This window comes from Chiloscyllium punctatum, chromosome 25 (assembly GCF_047496795.1).
Source record: "Chiloscyllium punctatum isolate Juve2018m chromosome 25, sChiPun1.3, whole genome shotgun sequence".
Taxonomy (NCBI): domain Eukaryota; kingdom Metazoa; phylum Chordata; class Chondrichthyes; order Orectolobiformes; family Hemiscylliidae; genus Chiloscyllium; species Chiloscyllium punctatum.
In genome coordinates this window covers 69,094,703-69,112,833 of record NC_092763.1, presented here as the reverse complement: position 1 = coordinate 69,112,833, position 18,131 = coordinate 69,094,703, and the positions used below count along the sequence as shown (strand labels likewise).

General features: G+C 41.8%; 1 protein-coding gene across 1 annotated transcript in view; it reads right to left on the bottom strand.

Moving 5' to 3' along the window:
• The window catches only part of ar (androgen receptor), a 224,729-nt gene that overhangs the window by 19,966 nt on the left and 186,632 nt on the right, over positions 1-18,131 (bottom strand). Inside the window, exon 6 of the mRNA XM_072595478.1 lies at positions 6,553-6,683. Within this exon, the coding sequence (XP_072451579.1) occupies positions 6,553-6,683 (131 nt within the window). The remainder of the gene's footprint in view (positions 1-6,552; positions 6,684-18,131) is intronic.

Here is an 18,131-nt window from a genome sequence, read left to right as displayed (position 1 = left end):
GCCTTCTTAACAACACTATCAACCTGGGTCGCAACTTTCAGGGATCTATGTACATGGACTCCGAGATCCCTCTGCACATCCACACTACCAAGAATCTTTCCATTGACCCAGTACTCTGCCTTCCTGTTATTCTTCCCAAAGTGCATCACCTCAAATTTAGCTGCATTGAACTCCATTTGACTATCTGAAATCAAATTGTTGCTTGCTAGATGATTATAAATCTTATCTCTTATAATCCTTTCCAAAACCTTTCCTACCACAGAAGTAAGGCTCAGTGGTTTATAATTACCTGGGTCATCACTACTGCCCTTCTTGAACAAGGGCACAACATTTGCAATCCTCCAGTCCTCTGGTACTAATCCTGAAGACAATGACGACTCAAATATCAAAGCCAAAGACTCTGCTATCTCCTCCCTAGCTTCCCAGAGAATCCTCGGATAAATCCCAGCCAGCCCAGGGAACTTGTCTACTTTTACTCCTGCTAGAATTGATAACACCTGTTCATCCTGTTTGTAACTAACCTCGATCCTTTCTAATCTAGTATCTCATTCTTCTCCTCTACAATATTCTCCTTTTCCTGAGTGAACACCGATGAGAAATGTTTGTTTAGCACCTCTCCGATCTCCACAGGGTCAACATTCAACTTCCTACTTCTGTCTTTGACTGGCCCTATTCCTACCCTGGTCATCCTTTTATTCCTCACATACCTATATAAAGCTTCAGGGTTCTCCTTTATTCTATTTGCTAAAGACTGCACGTGTCCTCTCTTTGCTCTTCTTAACTCCCTCTTTAAATCCTTCCGAGCTGATCTGTAACTTTCCATCGCCTCATCTGAACCATCTTGCCTCATTAACATATAAGCCTCCTTCTTCTGCTTAACAAGAGATGCAATTTCTGTTGTAAACCATGATTCTCTTACCTTATCACTTCCTCCCTGCCTGACATGGACATATCTATCAAGGACACACAATATCTGTTCCTTAAACCAGCTCCACATTTTCATTGTCCGCATCCCCTGCATTTTGCTACCCCAATCTATGCATCCTAATTCTTGCCTAATCGTATTATAATTGCCCTTGCCCCATCAATAACTCTTGACCTGTGGCATGTACCTATCCCTTTCCATCACTAAACTAAACATAACTGAATTATGGTCACTCTCTCCAAAGTGCTCACCTACAACTAAATCAACAGCTAGCCTGGTTCATTACCAAGTACCAGATCCAGTGTGGCCTCCCCTCTTGTCGGTCCTTCGACATACTGTGTCAAGAAACCGTCCTGTACACATTGGACAAAAACGGATACATCCGACGTACTAGAGTTATCGCATTTCCAGTCAATGTTTGGGAAGTTAAAGTCTCCCATAATGACCACCCGGCTCCTTTCACACCTACCCAGAATAATTTTGCCATTCCTCTCTTCCACTTTCCTGGAACTCTGTGGAGGCCTGTAAAAAACTCCAAGCAGTGTGACCTCTCCTCTTCTGTTTCTAACCTCAGCCCACACTACCTCAGTAGACGAGTCTTCGTCAAAAGTTCTCTCAGCCCCCGTTATACTATCCTTGACTAACAAGGCCACACCTCCCCCTCTTTTACCACCTTGCCTGTTCTTAATGAAAGATCTAAATCCTGGAACCTGCAACATCCATTCCTCACCTTGCTCTATCCATGTCTCTGAAATGGTCACAACATCGACGTCCTAGGTACCTATCCATGCTGCAAGTTAACCTCCCTTATTTCGGATACTTCTGGTGTTACAGTAGACACACTTCAAACCAGTTTGCTGTCTGCCAGCACATCCCTGTGACCCTGAAATCCTGTTCCTGCCCTCCCCACTCTCATCCTCCTGTGCACTGCAACTACACCTCAGCTTCCCATCCCCCTGCTGAGCTAGTTTAAACTCACCCGAATAGCACCAGCAAATTTCCCACCCATGATATTAGTACCCCTCTGGTTCAAGTGAAGACCATCCTGTTTGTACAGGTCCCACTTTCCCCAGAATGAGCCCCAATTATCCAAGTACTTGAAACCCTCCCTCCTGCACCATCCTTGCAGCCACGTGTGGAGCTGATATCTCTCCCTATTCCTTGCTTCGCTATCACATGCCACGGGTAACAAACCAGAGATAACAACGTTGTTTGTTCTAGCTCTCAGCTAGAACAAAGTATTTTGCATCAGTGTTTACTGTGCAGACGCATATGGAAGATGTAGAATGTAGAGAAATAGATAGCAACATCTTGAAAAATAACCATATTAGAGGAGGTGGTGCTGGATGTCTTGAAACACATTAAAGTGTATAAACCCCTGGGACCTGATCAGGTGTACTCTAGAATTCTGTGGGAAGCTAGAAAAGTGATTAGTGGGTCCCTTACAGAGATATTTGTATCATCGATACTCGCAGGTGAGGTGCTGGAAGACTAGATATTGACTATAGACCAGTGACCCTGACGTTGGTGGTAGGCAAGTTGTTGAAAGGAATCCTGAGGGACAGCATGTACATGTATTTGGAAAGGCAAGGACTGATTAGAGATAGTCAACAAAACCAATTGAAAACAGAATTTACAAAAAGAATATTGTGGAATATTACTAGATGGCATAAACATTAGAGAGTTTGTTCCACACCTTTTATTTGGATCTCCAGAGAATAGCTTGTAGTGGTAGTAGATTCTTGGAAATAATCACTTGTGGAAAAGGATATGGAAGGTATAGAATGTAAGGAAATATTTTACACAGGAGGAAGTGCTGGGTGTCTTGAAACGCATAAAAGTGGATAAATCCCCAGGACCTGATCAGGTATATCCTAGAACTCCACAGGAAGCTAGGGAAGTGACTGCTGGGCCCCTTGCTGAGACATTATTGATAGTCATAGGTGAGGTGCCGGAAGACTGAAGGTTGACTAACGTGGTACCACGATTTTAAGGAACGTGGTAAGGACAAGCCAGGGAACTATGGACCAGTGAGCTTGACGTCAGTGGTGGGCAAGTTGCTGGGAGAATCCTAAGGGACAGGATTAATATGGATTTGAAAAGACAAGGACTTATTAAAGATAGTCAACATGGCTTTGTGCGTGGGAAATCATGTCTCATAAATATGATTGAGCTTTTTGAAGAAGAAACAAAAAGGATTGATGAGGGCAGAATGGTGGACAAGATCTATATGGACGTCAGTAAGGCGTCTGACAATGTTCCCCATGGTTAGACCAGTTAGCAAGGTTAGATTTCATGGAATACAAGGAAAACTAGCCAACTGGATACCAAACTGGCTCAAAGGTAGACGACAGAGGGTGGTGGTGGAGGGTGGCTTTTCAGATTGGAAACGTGTGACCAGTTGAGAGCCACAAGGATCCACAAGGATCTGTGCTGGTCCACTACTTTTCGTCATTTAACTTATTTGAATGTGAGCATAAGAGACATTTTTAGTTAACTTGCAGATGACACCTAATATTGGAGGTGTAGTGGGCAGAGAAGGAGGTTACCTTAGATTACAAAGGAATCTTAATTAGATGGGCCAGTGGGCTGAGGAGTAGCAGACGGAGTTTAATTTAGATAAATTCAAGGTACTGCATTTTGGGAAAGAAAATCAGAGCAGGACCTATACACTCAATGGTAAGGTCCTTGGGAGCATTGCTGAACAAAGAGACTTTGGAGTGCAAGTTCGTAGCTGCTAGAGAGTCGCAGATGGATAGTATAGTGAAAAAGGCGTTTGGTATGCGTTCCCTTATTGTTCAGAGTATTGAGTATAGGAGTTGGGAGGTCATGTTGCAGCTGTACAGGACATTGGTTAGGCCACTTTTGGAATATTGCATGCAATTCTGGTCTCCTTCCTATCAGAAGGATGTTGTTAAATTTGAAATGGTTCAGAAAAGATTTACAAGGATGTTGCCATGGTTGGAGATTTGAGCGAGAGGGAGAGGCTGAATAAGTTGGGGCTGTTTTCCTTGGAGCATCACAGCTGAGGGGTGACCTTATAAAGGTTGATAAAATCATGAGGGGCATGGATAGTGTAAACAGATAAAGTCTGTTCCCTGAGGTGGAGGAGTCCAGAACTAGAGGGCATAGGTTTAGGGCAAGAGGGGAAAAATATATAAGAGACCTAAGGGGCAACGTTTTCACACAAAGGGTGATGCGTGCATGGAATAAGCCGCCAGAAGAAGTAGTGGAGGCTAGTACAATGCAACATTTAAAAGGCATCTGGATGGGTAAAGAATAGGAAGGGCTTATATGGATGTGGGCTAAGTGCTGGCAAATGGCACTCGATTAGGTTGGGATATCTGGTCGGCATGGATAAGTTGGACCAAAGGGTCCGTTTCCGAGCTGTACATCTCTATGACTCTTTATCAGAGCTGACGTTAAGTGTAGAGGAGACAGCATTCATGCAATAATCTGGGTGGGGGCAGGGGGTGTTAAGTGCTGGGGTAGAGAAGTTGTGATAGTGCAGGTTAAGTGATTGGAATGTGAGAATGGCAGAACGATGGTCTGTCTAATTGCCAAATAGGAAAAAACAGGCAAGTCCCACTGAAGTGGGGCAAGAGGAGAGAGGATATGGTGACAGAAAATGCTTGTGCACGGACCGGAGGTGTTCTGCAAAGCGGTTATCCAATCTGCATTTGGTTTCTTCAGTGATGCAACAGACCAGATTGGAGGAGGTGGTGCTGGAAAAGCACAGCACATCAGGCAGCATCCGAGGAGCAAGAAGGGCTTTTGCCCGAAATGCCAATTCTCCTGCTCTTCGGATGCTGCCTGACCTGTTGTGCTGTTCCAGCACCACACATTCGACTCTAAATTGCAGTCCTCAATTTCGCAGATTGGAGAAAGTACAGGTGAAATGCTGCTTTACCTAGAAAGACTGTTTAGACCGTTGGATGGTGCATAGGGAAGTGATGAAGGGGCAAGTGTTGTTACTTCTGCATTACATGGGAAGGTACCGTGGTAAGGGGTGGTGGTGTTAATGGGTCAAGGAATGGACTCGGGTGCTCTGGAGGCAGTGGTCCATGCGAAATGCAGACAGCGATAGGAAGGAAAGAGGTGTTTGATAGTGGTGTTCTGCTGAATTTGTCTGAAATGGGGGTGTGATCCTTTGAATGTGGAGGCTGTTGGAATGAAGATGATAAGTGGGACCCCATCATGCTGTCATGAGTGATAGGAAGGGGCAAGGGCGGAAGCATGGGTGACAAGTCAGATGAATAACAACTGCTCCATTCCTGAAGAAGCACACATCGATGAACTATGATAAACAACCCTTCCCCAGATTTAAAGAAAACTTAAAAGGTCAAATTTTAGGGTGACATTTTGAGGTATACTGATATGTTCCAGTGCCTTGTGGAAGGCCTTGGCCTCAAACAAAGTAGCAGGCAATTTGTGCTCACTCTTCAGAATCCCTAGGATAAAACGACTGTTGGATCAAATGATTCCCTCAACTGTCCGTTATCTGGAGCTGTTAAAAGCGCCATCTCAGCCAAAACCAAGGATAATCTGATGAAGAGATCCTCTGATATGCCAATTTCCTTCCACACTAGTTCGCTAACGTATGGTACTGGATTGCAGCTAGAAATTAAGAGCAGCCCCATCAAATACTGGCAGAGTGATGAAACCTCTCACACTCTATGTTAATATGAAACGGGAATTCTCCAGGCCGCAGTGGGGAAAATGACCACATCTCTTTGACATTAATAGTTGAATGTCAGTCAATATTCTGGGGGATAGTAACATTAAATATACAAGTAACTGAAATGACCACATGTTGTGATTAGAAGAGCTGACCAAGCACGATGTACCCTATTGTGAGTGACTTATCTCCTGACTTCCTAAAGCCTTTCTGAAGGGCAATTAGGGACTAGCAATGAATGTTGGTTGAAGCACCCATACTCTGAGAAAACCAAAATAAGGCAAAATGCTCCCTTTGTTAACAACTACAAATGCTATGAGTAACGTCAAAGGAGGTTTACTAATTAAAAATCAATTGTTCCTTCTAAATTTAAAAACAATTGGCATTGACTGTGGAGTATTCACAGAGAATTATGCTATATTGTGTATTACTATTACTCTCTTGGGAGAGTGCTACAAGGATTAGAAACAGGTTAAAGTCTGGATATTCTGGCCTCATGTTGTTTGGCTTCCGCAGGCCTTAGAATTTATATAGCCTCTGATCAATTTGCCAAGGTCAATGATGGGGGAGGGGCCAGGCACTTTTCATCCAAAGTTTTCACAATCTTATTTTAGTCATTCAAAAATATTTTTATTCTAAGTACATCTCACTCTTGTCCTGATGCTTACCCAGAATAAAACATGGTTTTCTAGCTTTCCTTTTGTGATACTCTCTGAAAAGGAAAGTTAGACTGCCTGAACAACGTTTACAAAAGTCTGGAAGTTTGCTGGTTCAGTGATACCAACTGGGATCTTGCTGCAGCACTTGTTCAATTTGGTATCCATGAAAGTTGAATTTAAAAAAAACTTGTGAAGATAAATCCATATTGCACAGTAAGAAAATATTACCTACAATTGCAGATATCACATTCAGCTGTCTTTTCCGCAGTTTGCTTTAAGTACATACTTACTAATGCTAAAGAGTAGCAACACTTTCATGCAAAGGAACTCATCCTGAGAAATATGAAGCCACTGAAACTCCTGGGACAGTCGTTGCATTTCCACACAGAGATTATACATAGTTGATTTTTGCATCCGTTGCCTGTAAATGCATGAGAAAAAAAGAGTAACAACAGGTGGCAGAGACCACAGTATCAAATTTTATAAATTTTCTGCTTCCTGTCATTATTACAAAAATGATTAGAGGTAATTTATCTATTTACTATATATTGCACATAAAAAAAAACTATTGCTAACTTGCATTAAAATGAATAACGTAAGTATTTTCAAAGAAATGGTTAAGATATCTTTATGAAGAAGTTTTCTTTCGAAATCATTTGACTACCTGGATTGCAGGATATTCATCAGCCTTTGTAATGAAAGGCGTTGCTTTATTTGCTCTTCCTAATCAATGCTAAATTTAAAGTTCAGCTCACCTGGGTGCTAATTAGACATTCCTAAGGAAAAATAAATTTCATACTGAATGCATGAAATAGCTGTAATTAACTACAATGAATATGCATAATAAAAACACACAACACTGATTATCTTTGTAAAGGAACAGGACAGGTTGAATAGTAGTTTTCAAAAGGATACTTCTATGGGAAAAGGAGGATTATTGTTTTACATGTGATAAAACCATTTGTTAAATTCTGTACATAAACCATTAAATTGTGGACCTATCAGAAAGCTTGTTGGTGATACTGGTATCAGAATAGAAACAGCAATCTTACGTGTATGCTTTTCCATCAAGTGCCATTCTTGCTCCTACACCTATTCATTGTTCTATTTTCCTGCTGGCTGTTTTAAATTTGCCATTTATGGGCTGTGGGCATCACATTTGTTAGCCATAGATCCATACAGAATGGAAAACAGACCTTTGATCCAACCAGTCCATGCCAAACATAATCCCAAGCTAAATTTGTCACACCTGCCTGTTCCTGCCTCATATCCTTCCAAACCTTTCCTATTCATATATCCATTCAAATGTCTTTTAAACATTGTAATTGTACCTGCATCCACCATTTCCTGAGGAAGTTCACTGCATGTGAACCACTCTCTGTGTAAAAATTTGCCTCTTAGTTCTTTTTTTAAAATCTCTCTTCTCTTACCAGAAAAATGTGCCCCCTAGTCTTGAAATGCCCCATCTTCAGGTAAAGATAACTATCACCAATTTTATCTTATTATTTTATAAACTTCTATTAGGTCACCTCTCAACCTTCTATGCTCCAGTGGAAAAAAAAATCCCAGCCTATCCAACCTTTCTTTATAACTCAAACCTTCCATATCCAGCAGCAACCTTCCATACCTGGCAAACCTCTTCTGAATCTTCTCCAGTTTCATAATATCCTTCTTATAATGGGACACAGTATTCCAGAAGAGGCCTCACCAATGTCCTGTAAAACCTCAACATAATGTCCCAACTCCTATATTCAAAGGACTAAGTATGAAGGTAAGTGTGTCAAATGCAACCACTCTGTCTATATGTGACACAAACTTTACAGAATTATGTACCCGCACCCCTAAGTCCCTCTGTTCTTCAACACTACCCAAGACCTTATTATTAATTGTATTAGCCCTACCCTTGTTTGTTGTACAAAAATGCAATACCACGCATTTATCCAGATTGAACTCCATTTGCCAAGTTACAGCGCATTGACCCATTTGATCAAGATCCTTTTGTAATCTTCGAAAACCTTCTTCACAGTCTATTATGCCACCAATTTTGGTGTCAGCTACAAACTTACTAATCGTGTCCTCTATATTCTCATCCAAATTATTTACATAAACGACAAACAAAAGAGGACCCAGAACCGATCCCTGTGGAACACTGCTGGTCACAGGCCTCCTGTCCAAAAAAACAACCTTCCACCATTACTCTCTGTCTCCTGCCGTTAAGCCAATTATGTATCCAGTTGGTAAGCACACCCTGAATCTCATGTGACCTAACTTTACTAATTACTGTACCATGCGGAATCTTGTCAAAGGCTTTCTTAAAATCCAAATAAACAATGTCTGCTGCTCTGCCACCACCAACATTTTTGGTATCTTCCTCAAATAAACTCAATCAAGTTCGTGAAACATGATTTGCCTTGCACAAAACCATGCTGACTACCCTAATCAAGTTTTGCCTCTCTAAATGTCCATAAATCCTATCTTTTATAAACACCTCCAAAAATTTACCCACTCTAATTACTCTTGAGAAGTCAGTAGTGAGCTGCTTTTTTGAACTGATGCAGTCCATGGTGTACCCACTGTCTTGTTAGGAAGGGAGTTCTGATTTTGATGATAGTTTCCTGTTTAGCTTCAATCCTTTTACACTTTATAGCAGTTCAGATGATATTTAAGAGTCAACCATAGTGTTGTGAGTCAGGAGTTACCTCGAGGGTACAGTAATAAAGGGTGGCAGATTCTTTCCATTAAAGGTCTCAGAGAACCAGACAGGTTTTTACAACAACAAATTAATGGAACTAGTTATTTTAAATTTCAGAGTTATTAAATAATTTTGTATGATTGAACCTGTGTCCCCAAAATATTGGTCTGGGCCCCTCAAATACTACTATACCATCAACAGCCAGTCATCAATCCTCCCGCAGATTGAAAGGAAAATCATTCATAGCAAGAATACCATGTGAAATTGTGGCTGTGATATGCATGATTTCCATTCAAAATAGATTGTGTAAAAATACAAACATGTTTCTTTGTTTAAAATGGAATTGATTCTCATATCACTGTTATGAAGTTGTATGCTGATGAGATACCTTTTAACTATGGTCATTTAATTAAAACAAAACCTTTTATCACTCAACAACACATAACCAGTACATGTCAAGACAATGTATGAACCACAGCTTCCTAATACTCTCTCAGCTCCACCACGCTAACCAACCCCTGAACACAACTACCCAGCTTTCAAGGTTTTCACTTGTAGGGGTTCTTAAAGGGTTAGTATTGAAACTGCACTAAGTTTATCCAATTTGATGATGTCATACAGTCTTAAGTGGGAAAAACAGAGGTCCAGTTTGATGATCCAATGGAATAAAATCTGTCAAGACTGGTTTCTGAGAAATCTCAGTAATTATGTCTAACTGGTCAATATAGCTTGTACCGATTGATATCAGGAAATAACCTAAATCCTGGTGTAAAGAGAAATGCCTTTTCTCATTAGGACATTTGAATACTTTATTGTCTACCATTGTTAACCAAACATGACCCAAGACCAAGGATAGAAAGACAAATTAGTGGCAGCACTGTATTCCAAATACTACCTGGCAATGGTTGGTTCTGCAACATATACACCGTCGAGTGATCCCAACAATATTCCAGCCTTGAAACTGTGTCACAAAGTGAAACACTGCCATCAATATACCAAAATATCCAAGAATAATATATTTAAATGGCTTGCAAAATGTATACATTTCTTTTCAACTTAACACATACTGCAACACTTATCAATTATTCTTTCTCTGTTATGCTACTTCCATTACATAGTGCTCATTACTCGAATGCTCTAGGGTCCCTTTTGTACTGCTTACATACTAGGGATTCCTAAATACTACAGGAATTCCACTAGCTCTCTATTTTGTCAAGTTCCCAAGATCTTCCTAACATTCCACAGTCTAACTAGTGAAGTGTGTCCTTTTGAATAGCTTCTCAAATGCAGCTGAGACATTTAATTTGACAAAATTGGAGAAGATGCAGAATATGTATTTTATCTCTTCATTGCTGTCAACAATACGATGAAGCAGAATTCATAGGCTTGATCATCTGATACATAGAAATATTGCTTTAAACCTTCAAAAAGATTGTTAAATTTGACAGTCTGAAGATGATTAAATTTTATATCTAACAGATGCTTGCTATCATGCTGTTTAACATTGTGATTGTAAGAAATGTTAATAAATTTGTGACATGTAAAAGGTGTACCACAATGGAAGTATCTTCACACCATTCATTATACCTCTTTCAAACTGCAAACTGTTTACATAAGAGAAAGCCGGTTTTCTCAGGAAATCTCTAAATAACAAAATAGTTACACATATATATCTCTCAGCAGTGGGACAATTAATTGTGTAGTATTAGTATAATAGTTTATAATTATAAATTTGCATTTCCCCAAACTTATTATGATTTGGTCAATGGGTCCTAGTATTATCTCTTTACAGTTGCTGATGGCCCCGTTCTTATATGCTTAACAGGTTAAAACCAAAGCAATCAACAAAATTCATCTTGATGCTATAAATTCAAGGTCTGTTGTTAGTTTTAGCTTGACTTGAGAATGATGTCTACACATGGATCTGAGTTTCTGCCAAAGGTTTTTATGTGAGTGAATATGCTGATTCTCAATGAAAAAATCTTTGGCTCTTAAAGCAGTATGCACCAGTGGAATCCAGGGTGTATGATTTGCTTTCTTTTCTGCTACTGTTCTGTATCACCATTAAGACATTTTAGATGCAGGTTGACAGACAAGTTGCCACCATTTTTGAATAGTTAGAAACAAGTTTCCCAGTCATTAAGGCCAATTCTGCCACAATTCATGCAATGATTTAGAGCATCCCCAAAATGTTAGTCACTTCAGAATTGAAAAAGGAACTGGCTAAAAAAACATTTTTTGGCATCTGGTCAGTGTTTGGTCATCAAAATTGAATTTGCAAGAGTTTCTGTCAGAGTGTGCGCAGAACTAGCTTTAAGAAGCATACCAGCATTATTTGACGGTAAGGCTGTTGATATTTTTCACTGCATTGCTTATCTGCTCTTCTTGCCTCTGGGCAGAGCTGTCACATTCCTGAAGTCAGAGATGAGGACGGTGGGAGAAAGGAGATGGGAATTTTTTATCCAAAGTTGAGAGTTGCATTTGTACCATCTTGACGTGAGCAAACATCACACCCACTCAAGTGACTGTCTCAGCCCCCATACCTAGCTCCAGCCCTACCTTATGTCCTTGTTTGTAGCCCTGATGCGTGTTTATCATTTCCCAGACCTTCCCCTCACTGAGGATGAATGTTTAGTCCTCAGCAAAGGCCTCACCCTCATCCCACTATGCTCCCAGATTAATGAGTTTGGCATACATCACGACCTTGAACATTTCTTCCGCTGCCTCCGCCTCCGGGCTCAGATTTTCAACCAAGACTCCTACCCACCCACCACGGACCCTTTCTCTCGCAGCCAACACACCCCAAACACCTGGACACCCCATGTTGGCCTGTTACCCTCCTTTGACCTTTTCATTTCAAACTGCCGCCTTGACATCGACTGCCTCAACCTGTCCACACACCTCACCCACTCACAATGCGCAGCTCTCCACTCCTTCCGCTCCAACCCTAACCTTAAATTAAACCCTCAGGCAACTGAGAGGGGGTGGGGGGGAGGCGGTAACTGCTTGGCGCACCGACCTCTACCCTGCAGAAGCCAGGCACCAATTCATAGACACCTCCTCCTACTGCTCCCTCGACCATGACCTCACCTCTCATCACCAAACCACCATCTCCCAGATCATCTACAACTTCATCTCCTCTGGGGATCTCCCATCTACAGCCTCCAACTTCATTGTCAGTGAACCCCGCAATGCCTGATTCCACCTCCTATCAACGATTCACAAACCTGACTTCCTCAGTTGACCCATTGTCTCAGCCTGCACCTGTCCCACTGAACTCATCTCTGCCTATCTTGACACCGTCCTGTCCCCCTTAGTCCTGGAACTCCCCACTTATGTTCAGGACACCACCCATGCTCTTCAGCTCCTTCAAAATTTCTGTTTCCCCAGCTCCCAACGCCTCATCTTCACCATGGACATCCAGTCACTGTACAGATGGATCCGCAAAGACAAAGGCCTCCAAGCCCTCCATTTCTTCTTCTCACACCATCCAAACCAGTACCCTTCCACCAACACCCTCATCTGCCTGGCAGAACTGGTCCTCACCCTCAACTTCTCCTTCCAATCATCCCAGTTCCTCCAAACTAAAATGGTAGCCATGGGCACCCGCATGGGACCCAGCTATGTCGGGTATGTGGAACGGTTCATCTTCAGCAGTTACACCAGCACCACCATTATATCATGTTCCTCCATTATATCAATGACTGTACTGGCACTGCTTCGTGCTCCCACAAGGATGTTGAACAGTTCATTAACTTTACCAACACCTTCCACCCTGACCTCAAATTCACCTAGACCATCTCAGACACCGCCCTCTCCTTCCTGGACCTCTCCATCTTTGTCTCCGGTGACTGACTAACCAAGAACAACTAGTACAAGCCCACCGACTCCCACAGCTACCCAGTCTACACCTCCTCCCGCCACACCTCCTGTAAAAACGCCATCCCTTATTCCCAATTCCTCCGCCTCCGCTGCATCTGTTCCCAGGATGACCAATTCCACCTTAGAAAATTCCAAATGGCCGCTTCCTTCCAAGATCGCAATTTACCTTACCAAGTGGTTGATGATGCCCTCCAGCGCTTCTCCTCCACTTCCCGCACCACCGCCCTTGAACCCGACCTCTCGCAAGACAAGGACAGAACCCCCCCTGCTCCTCACCTTCCACCCCACCAACCTCCACATACATTGCATCATCCTCTGCCACTTCCATCACCTCCAAATGGACCCCACCACCAAAGATATATTTCCCTCCCCATCCTTATCAGTGTTCCAGAGAGACCATTCCCTCCATGACTCCCTCATCAGGTCCATGCCCCAATTCTAGCACCTTTCCCTGCCACAGCAGGAAGTATAAAACCTGCGCCCACACCACTCCCTCACCTCTGTCCAAGGCCCCAAAGGATCCTTCCACATCTGACAGAAATTTACCTATACCTCGACCAATGTCAGCTACTGTATCCGTTGCGCCCGATTTGGTTTCCTCTACATCGGGGAGACAGGATGCCTACTTGCAGATCCTTTCAGAGAACATCCCCATGGCTGAACACTTCAACTCCCCCTCCCACTCTGTCAAGAACATGCAGGTCCTGGGCTGCCTCCACCGCCAAATCATTACCTCCCGACACCTGGAAGAAGAACACCTCATAGCCTTGTGACTCTCCACCCACACAGGATAATGAGGATTTCAACAGTTTTCTCATTTCCTCTCCCCCGACATTATCTCAGTCCCTCCTGCCCTCCTGACCCGTCCATCACCTTTCCCAGCTATCTGCTCCACCTCCCACCGACTTGTCGCTTTTTCCCTCATCTTCATCTATCTATCACTTTCTCAGCTAACTTCCCCCCCAAAACCCACACTCCTCCCACAAGCCCCATTCCTGATGAAGGGCTTCTGCCGGAAACATCGATTCTCCTGCTCCTTGTATGCTGCCTGACCTGCTGTGCTTTTCCAAGAACACACTCTCGACACTGATCCTCAGCATCTGCCATCCTCACTTTCTCCTGCTGTGAGTGTAAAACCTCAGCTTGAATATGATTGCGGCCACAGGATTTGTTGCTTTTCATCAATTTAATTGATTGCTCCAGGTCTCCCTTTAATGGTGGTTCATCCATTGATTCCACAAAGGGATCCAGGGTATATCCTGGAGAGTATCAACTGCTATTACGGATTAATGATTGAAGAGTTGCAGAATTTTTTAAACTTATACACTGACATTGTCATTTTTAAGGAGAAAGTGAGGACTGCAGATGCTGGAGTACCAGAGTTGAAAAATGTCGTGTTGGAAAAACACAGCAGGCCAGGCAGCATCCAAGGAATGGGAGAATTGACGTTTCAGGCATAAGCCCTTCTTCAGGAATCTGAAGAAGGGCTTATGCCCGAAACGTCGATTCTCCTGCTCCTCGGATGCTGCCTGGCCTGCTGTGTTTTTCTAGCATGACATTGCCATTTTTAACAAGAGAAAGACTATCTTGTGAATGACCTTGGTGGCCCTCATAGCTTCAACATACTCCTGGGTTTCTTGGGCTTTCTCTTCCTACCATGTGTCCTCTGGAGCTAGGCATAAGCTGTCAGCCTGGGGCAGTTGAATTGCTGCTTTCTTAACTTGCAACCTTGAGTTGTTTGCCAGACAATGAAGATGGCTCAATTTTGTCCTAAGTGGTGGCATAGTGGCTCAGTGGTTAGCACTGCTGCCTCACAGCACCAGGGACCCGGGTTCAATCCCAGCCTCGGGCAACTGTTTGTGTGGAGTTTGCACATTCTCCCCGTGTCTGTGTGGGTTTCCTTCAGGTGCTCTGGTTTCCTCCCACAATCCAAAAATGCTTAATTGCCGATAGTGCTAGGGTAGAGGAATGAGTCTGGGTGGGTTACACTTCGGAGGGTTGGAGTGGAGTTGTTGGGCCAAAGGGACTGTTTCCATACAGTAGAGAATCTAATCTAATCACATTTTAGCATTGCTTTCTTTAAACTAATATTGGTGACAAATACCCACAGAACAGGAGCTGAGTATAGCTGATTTTATCTGACTAATCCTACCCAAGAGAAACTGAGATGGCTGTATGAAGATTTTCCAGGTCATGTACTGTGCTTGGAAATTCCTCTCCTTGACTGACCTTGCTGAAATGGCCGTCATTCCAGGATCAAGGAGCTCCTGAGAACATTATATAAGAGATTGGTGGAGCACAGAAGCCTCTTCACCATATCAAAGTGGCAACAGGAATATCGGGGGAATAGGCCATTCAGTTCATTAGGCTTGCTCTGTCATATACTTAGATCATGACAGATCAATTACCTGAATGCCACTTTCAAGTACTATCCTCATATCCCTTAATATCATTATTATCCAGAAATCTATCGATTTTCATCTCGATCATGCTCAATATTTGAATTTAAATTCAACATTATCTCATTGAAGGAAAATCCCGTTATTTTAGTCTTAAATGGACTATCTCTTCTTATGAGATTATGTCTTCTGGTTTTGGGCTGTCTAGCTGTCGTGAACATTCTACGCACATCATTCCTGTGGTTCACTAGAAAGATTTTGTATGTTTAAATGGTGTAACTTCCCACTCTTCAAAATTAGAGGATACAGGCCCAATTTTCTGAATCCTTCCTTAACAGATAATCCTGCCATCTCAGGGATTAATGTGGTGAAGGCCCATTGCACTCCATCAAAGTCAAGTATATCCTTCCTGAGGTAAGAATACCAAAACACTGCACAATCCTCCAAATGCAGTCTCACCTAAGGCTATATGCAATTGTAGCAAGGTATCTGTATCTCTGTACACAAGTCTTCTTGCGATATAGGTCAGCATACCATCTGCCTTCCTAAATGTTTACTGCAATTGCATGCTGCCCTTTTAGTGACTCATAAATAAGGATACGGAAATCTTTTGGACATTTATCCTCTCACTATTTAAGAAATATCCTTTCTTTCTGCATTTTCCAAAGTGAAAAATTTCACACTTAAGAGTCATAGTGTATGGAATGAGCTGCCAGAGGAAGTGGTGGAGGCTAGTACAATTGCAACATTTAAAAGGCATTTGGATGGGTATATAAATAGGAAGGATTTAGAGGGATATGGGCTGGGTGCTGGCAGGTAGGACTAGATTGGTTTGGGATATCTGGTCCTTATTCACATAATATGCCATTTGCCATGTTCTTGTCCATTCACAGCTTTCAATGTTTCATCAAAGCCACCTTGCATCTTCTTCACATCTTACATTCCTACTTAATTTTGTGTCATTAGAAAATTTGAAAATATTACATGTGGTCTCCATGTCCAAATAATCTACATAGATTCTGAACATCTGAGGTCTCAGCAATCATCTTTTGGTAGCCTACTGATATCCTGCAAATGACCTGGTTATTCCTAGTCACTGTTTTCTAAATGTTAATGAATTCTCAAGCAATGCCAGTACATGGTCCCCAATACCATGTCTCTAATCTTATTTATTAATCTCCTTTGTGCAATCTTATCAAAAGCCATCTGAAAATTCAGTTACAGCTATTGGTTCTCCCTTATTTATGCAACAATATTCTTAAAAAAAAGTCTAACAGGTTTTTCAAATGCGATATCCTTTTCTCAAATCCATATTGACTCTGCCCAATCATACCATTATTTTCTATATGCCTTGATATCATATCCTTCAGGACAGATTCTAACATTTTCCTCATTACTGGTCTCAAACAAATAGGTCTCTTAGATCTCCATTTTCTCTTTTTTTCCTCTTCTTAAGTAATGGGGTACATTTACTACAGTCTCCAGTCTGCAAGAACTTTTCCAGATCTATAGAATTTTGAAAGTTGATCAACAATACATCCAATTTCCTTATAGCTGTGTTCTTCAACAATCAGGATGTAGCTCATTTGGTCTAGGGAATTTAGGAATCTTCAATCCAATTAATTTTTTGAGGACTATAATTTTATTTTTACAACAAAAACTGACTATCAAATGTGCATATCACTGACTAGGCCAGTATTTATCATCCATCTCTTGGTGGTGGTGAGTTGCCTTCTTGGATTGCTGCAGGGAGATCTAGACTGTTGTTGAACGGGGGTTCCCTTGACCCAGCATTAGAGACGGATATAGTTCCATGTTAGGATGGCATGTTGCTTGGAGAGGAACTGGTGATGCTCACATGCACCTGTTGCCTTATCGTTCTAGGTGATATAGGTCATAGGTTTGGAAAGTACGATTAATATTACCAGTTGTCAGTACGTCATTTTCACAAATCTCTTCAGGCTGTAGCAATTTGAAAAGATGTTCAGTATCTTTCTCTGTGAAGAAAGCAATTTAATTTCTCTGCATTATCCTATTTGCCATCAAAAGTTCTCCTCTCTCAGCTGTAATGGACCGACAACTGTCTTTATTAATCTTTTTCTATTCATATACCTAAAATATTTCAAATACAGTTCATCTTTCATTTTTTTCTAGGTGGATTCATAATCTTTTTTCCCTATCTATCATTTTGTTGGACATCCATTGTTGGTTTCTAAATTGTTCACCCGATGAAGGTGCAGTGCCCCGAAAGCTTGTGATTTCAAATAAACCTGTTAGACTATAACCTGATGTCATGTTACTTAGAGATAGAATCATACAGCACAGAAACAGATCCTTTCGTCCCACTCATCCATGCCGACCAACCATTCCAATCTGACCTAGTCCCATTTGGCTCATATCTCTCTAAACCCTTCCTATTCAAATACCCATCTAGATGCCTTTTAAATATGGTAATTGCACTGATCTCCACCACTTCCTGATGCAGGAGCAGCATTCCAAAAACTTGTGATTTCAAATAAATCTTTTGGACTATAATCTGGTGTCATATGACTTCTGACTTTATCCACCGCAGTCCAATACTGGCACCCCCACATCTGTCGTAAATAGAGTTAGAGTCACAGGGATGTACAGCACGGGTCGGCTGACTTCTTACAGTAACAACCCATCCTACTCAATCCTACCACTTTGGCAATACTTCCATACCAAAGATAAATCTAATGAATTTTGATGTACTCCTCCAATAAAATAACACTCTTCATTTTGTAGAGATACTGAAATTATGCATAATTATACAGAAAACTTCAACTGAATGCCAGAGTTCACTTGAAATGAAAGTTTTGCACGTGTATCCATGTCAGCATCAGTTCAATCCCTTGGCCTTTATGAAAATACAAGG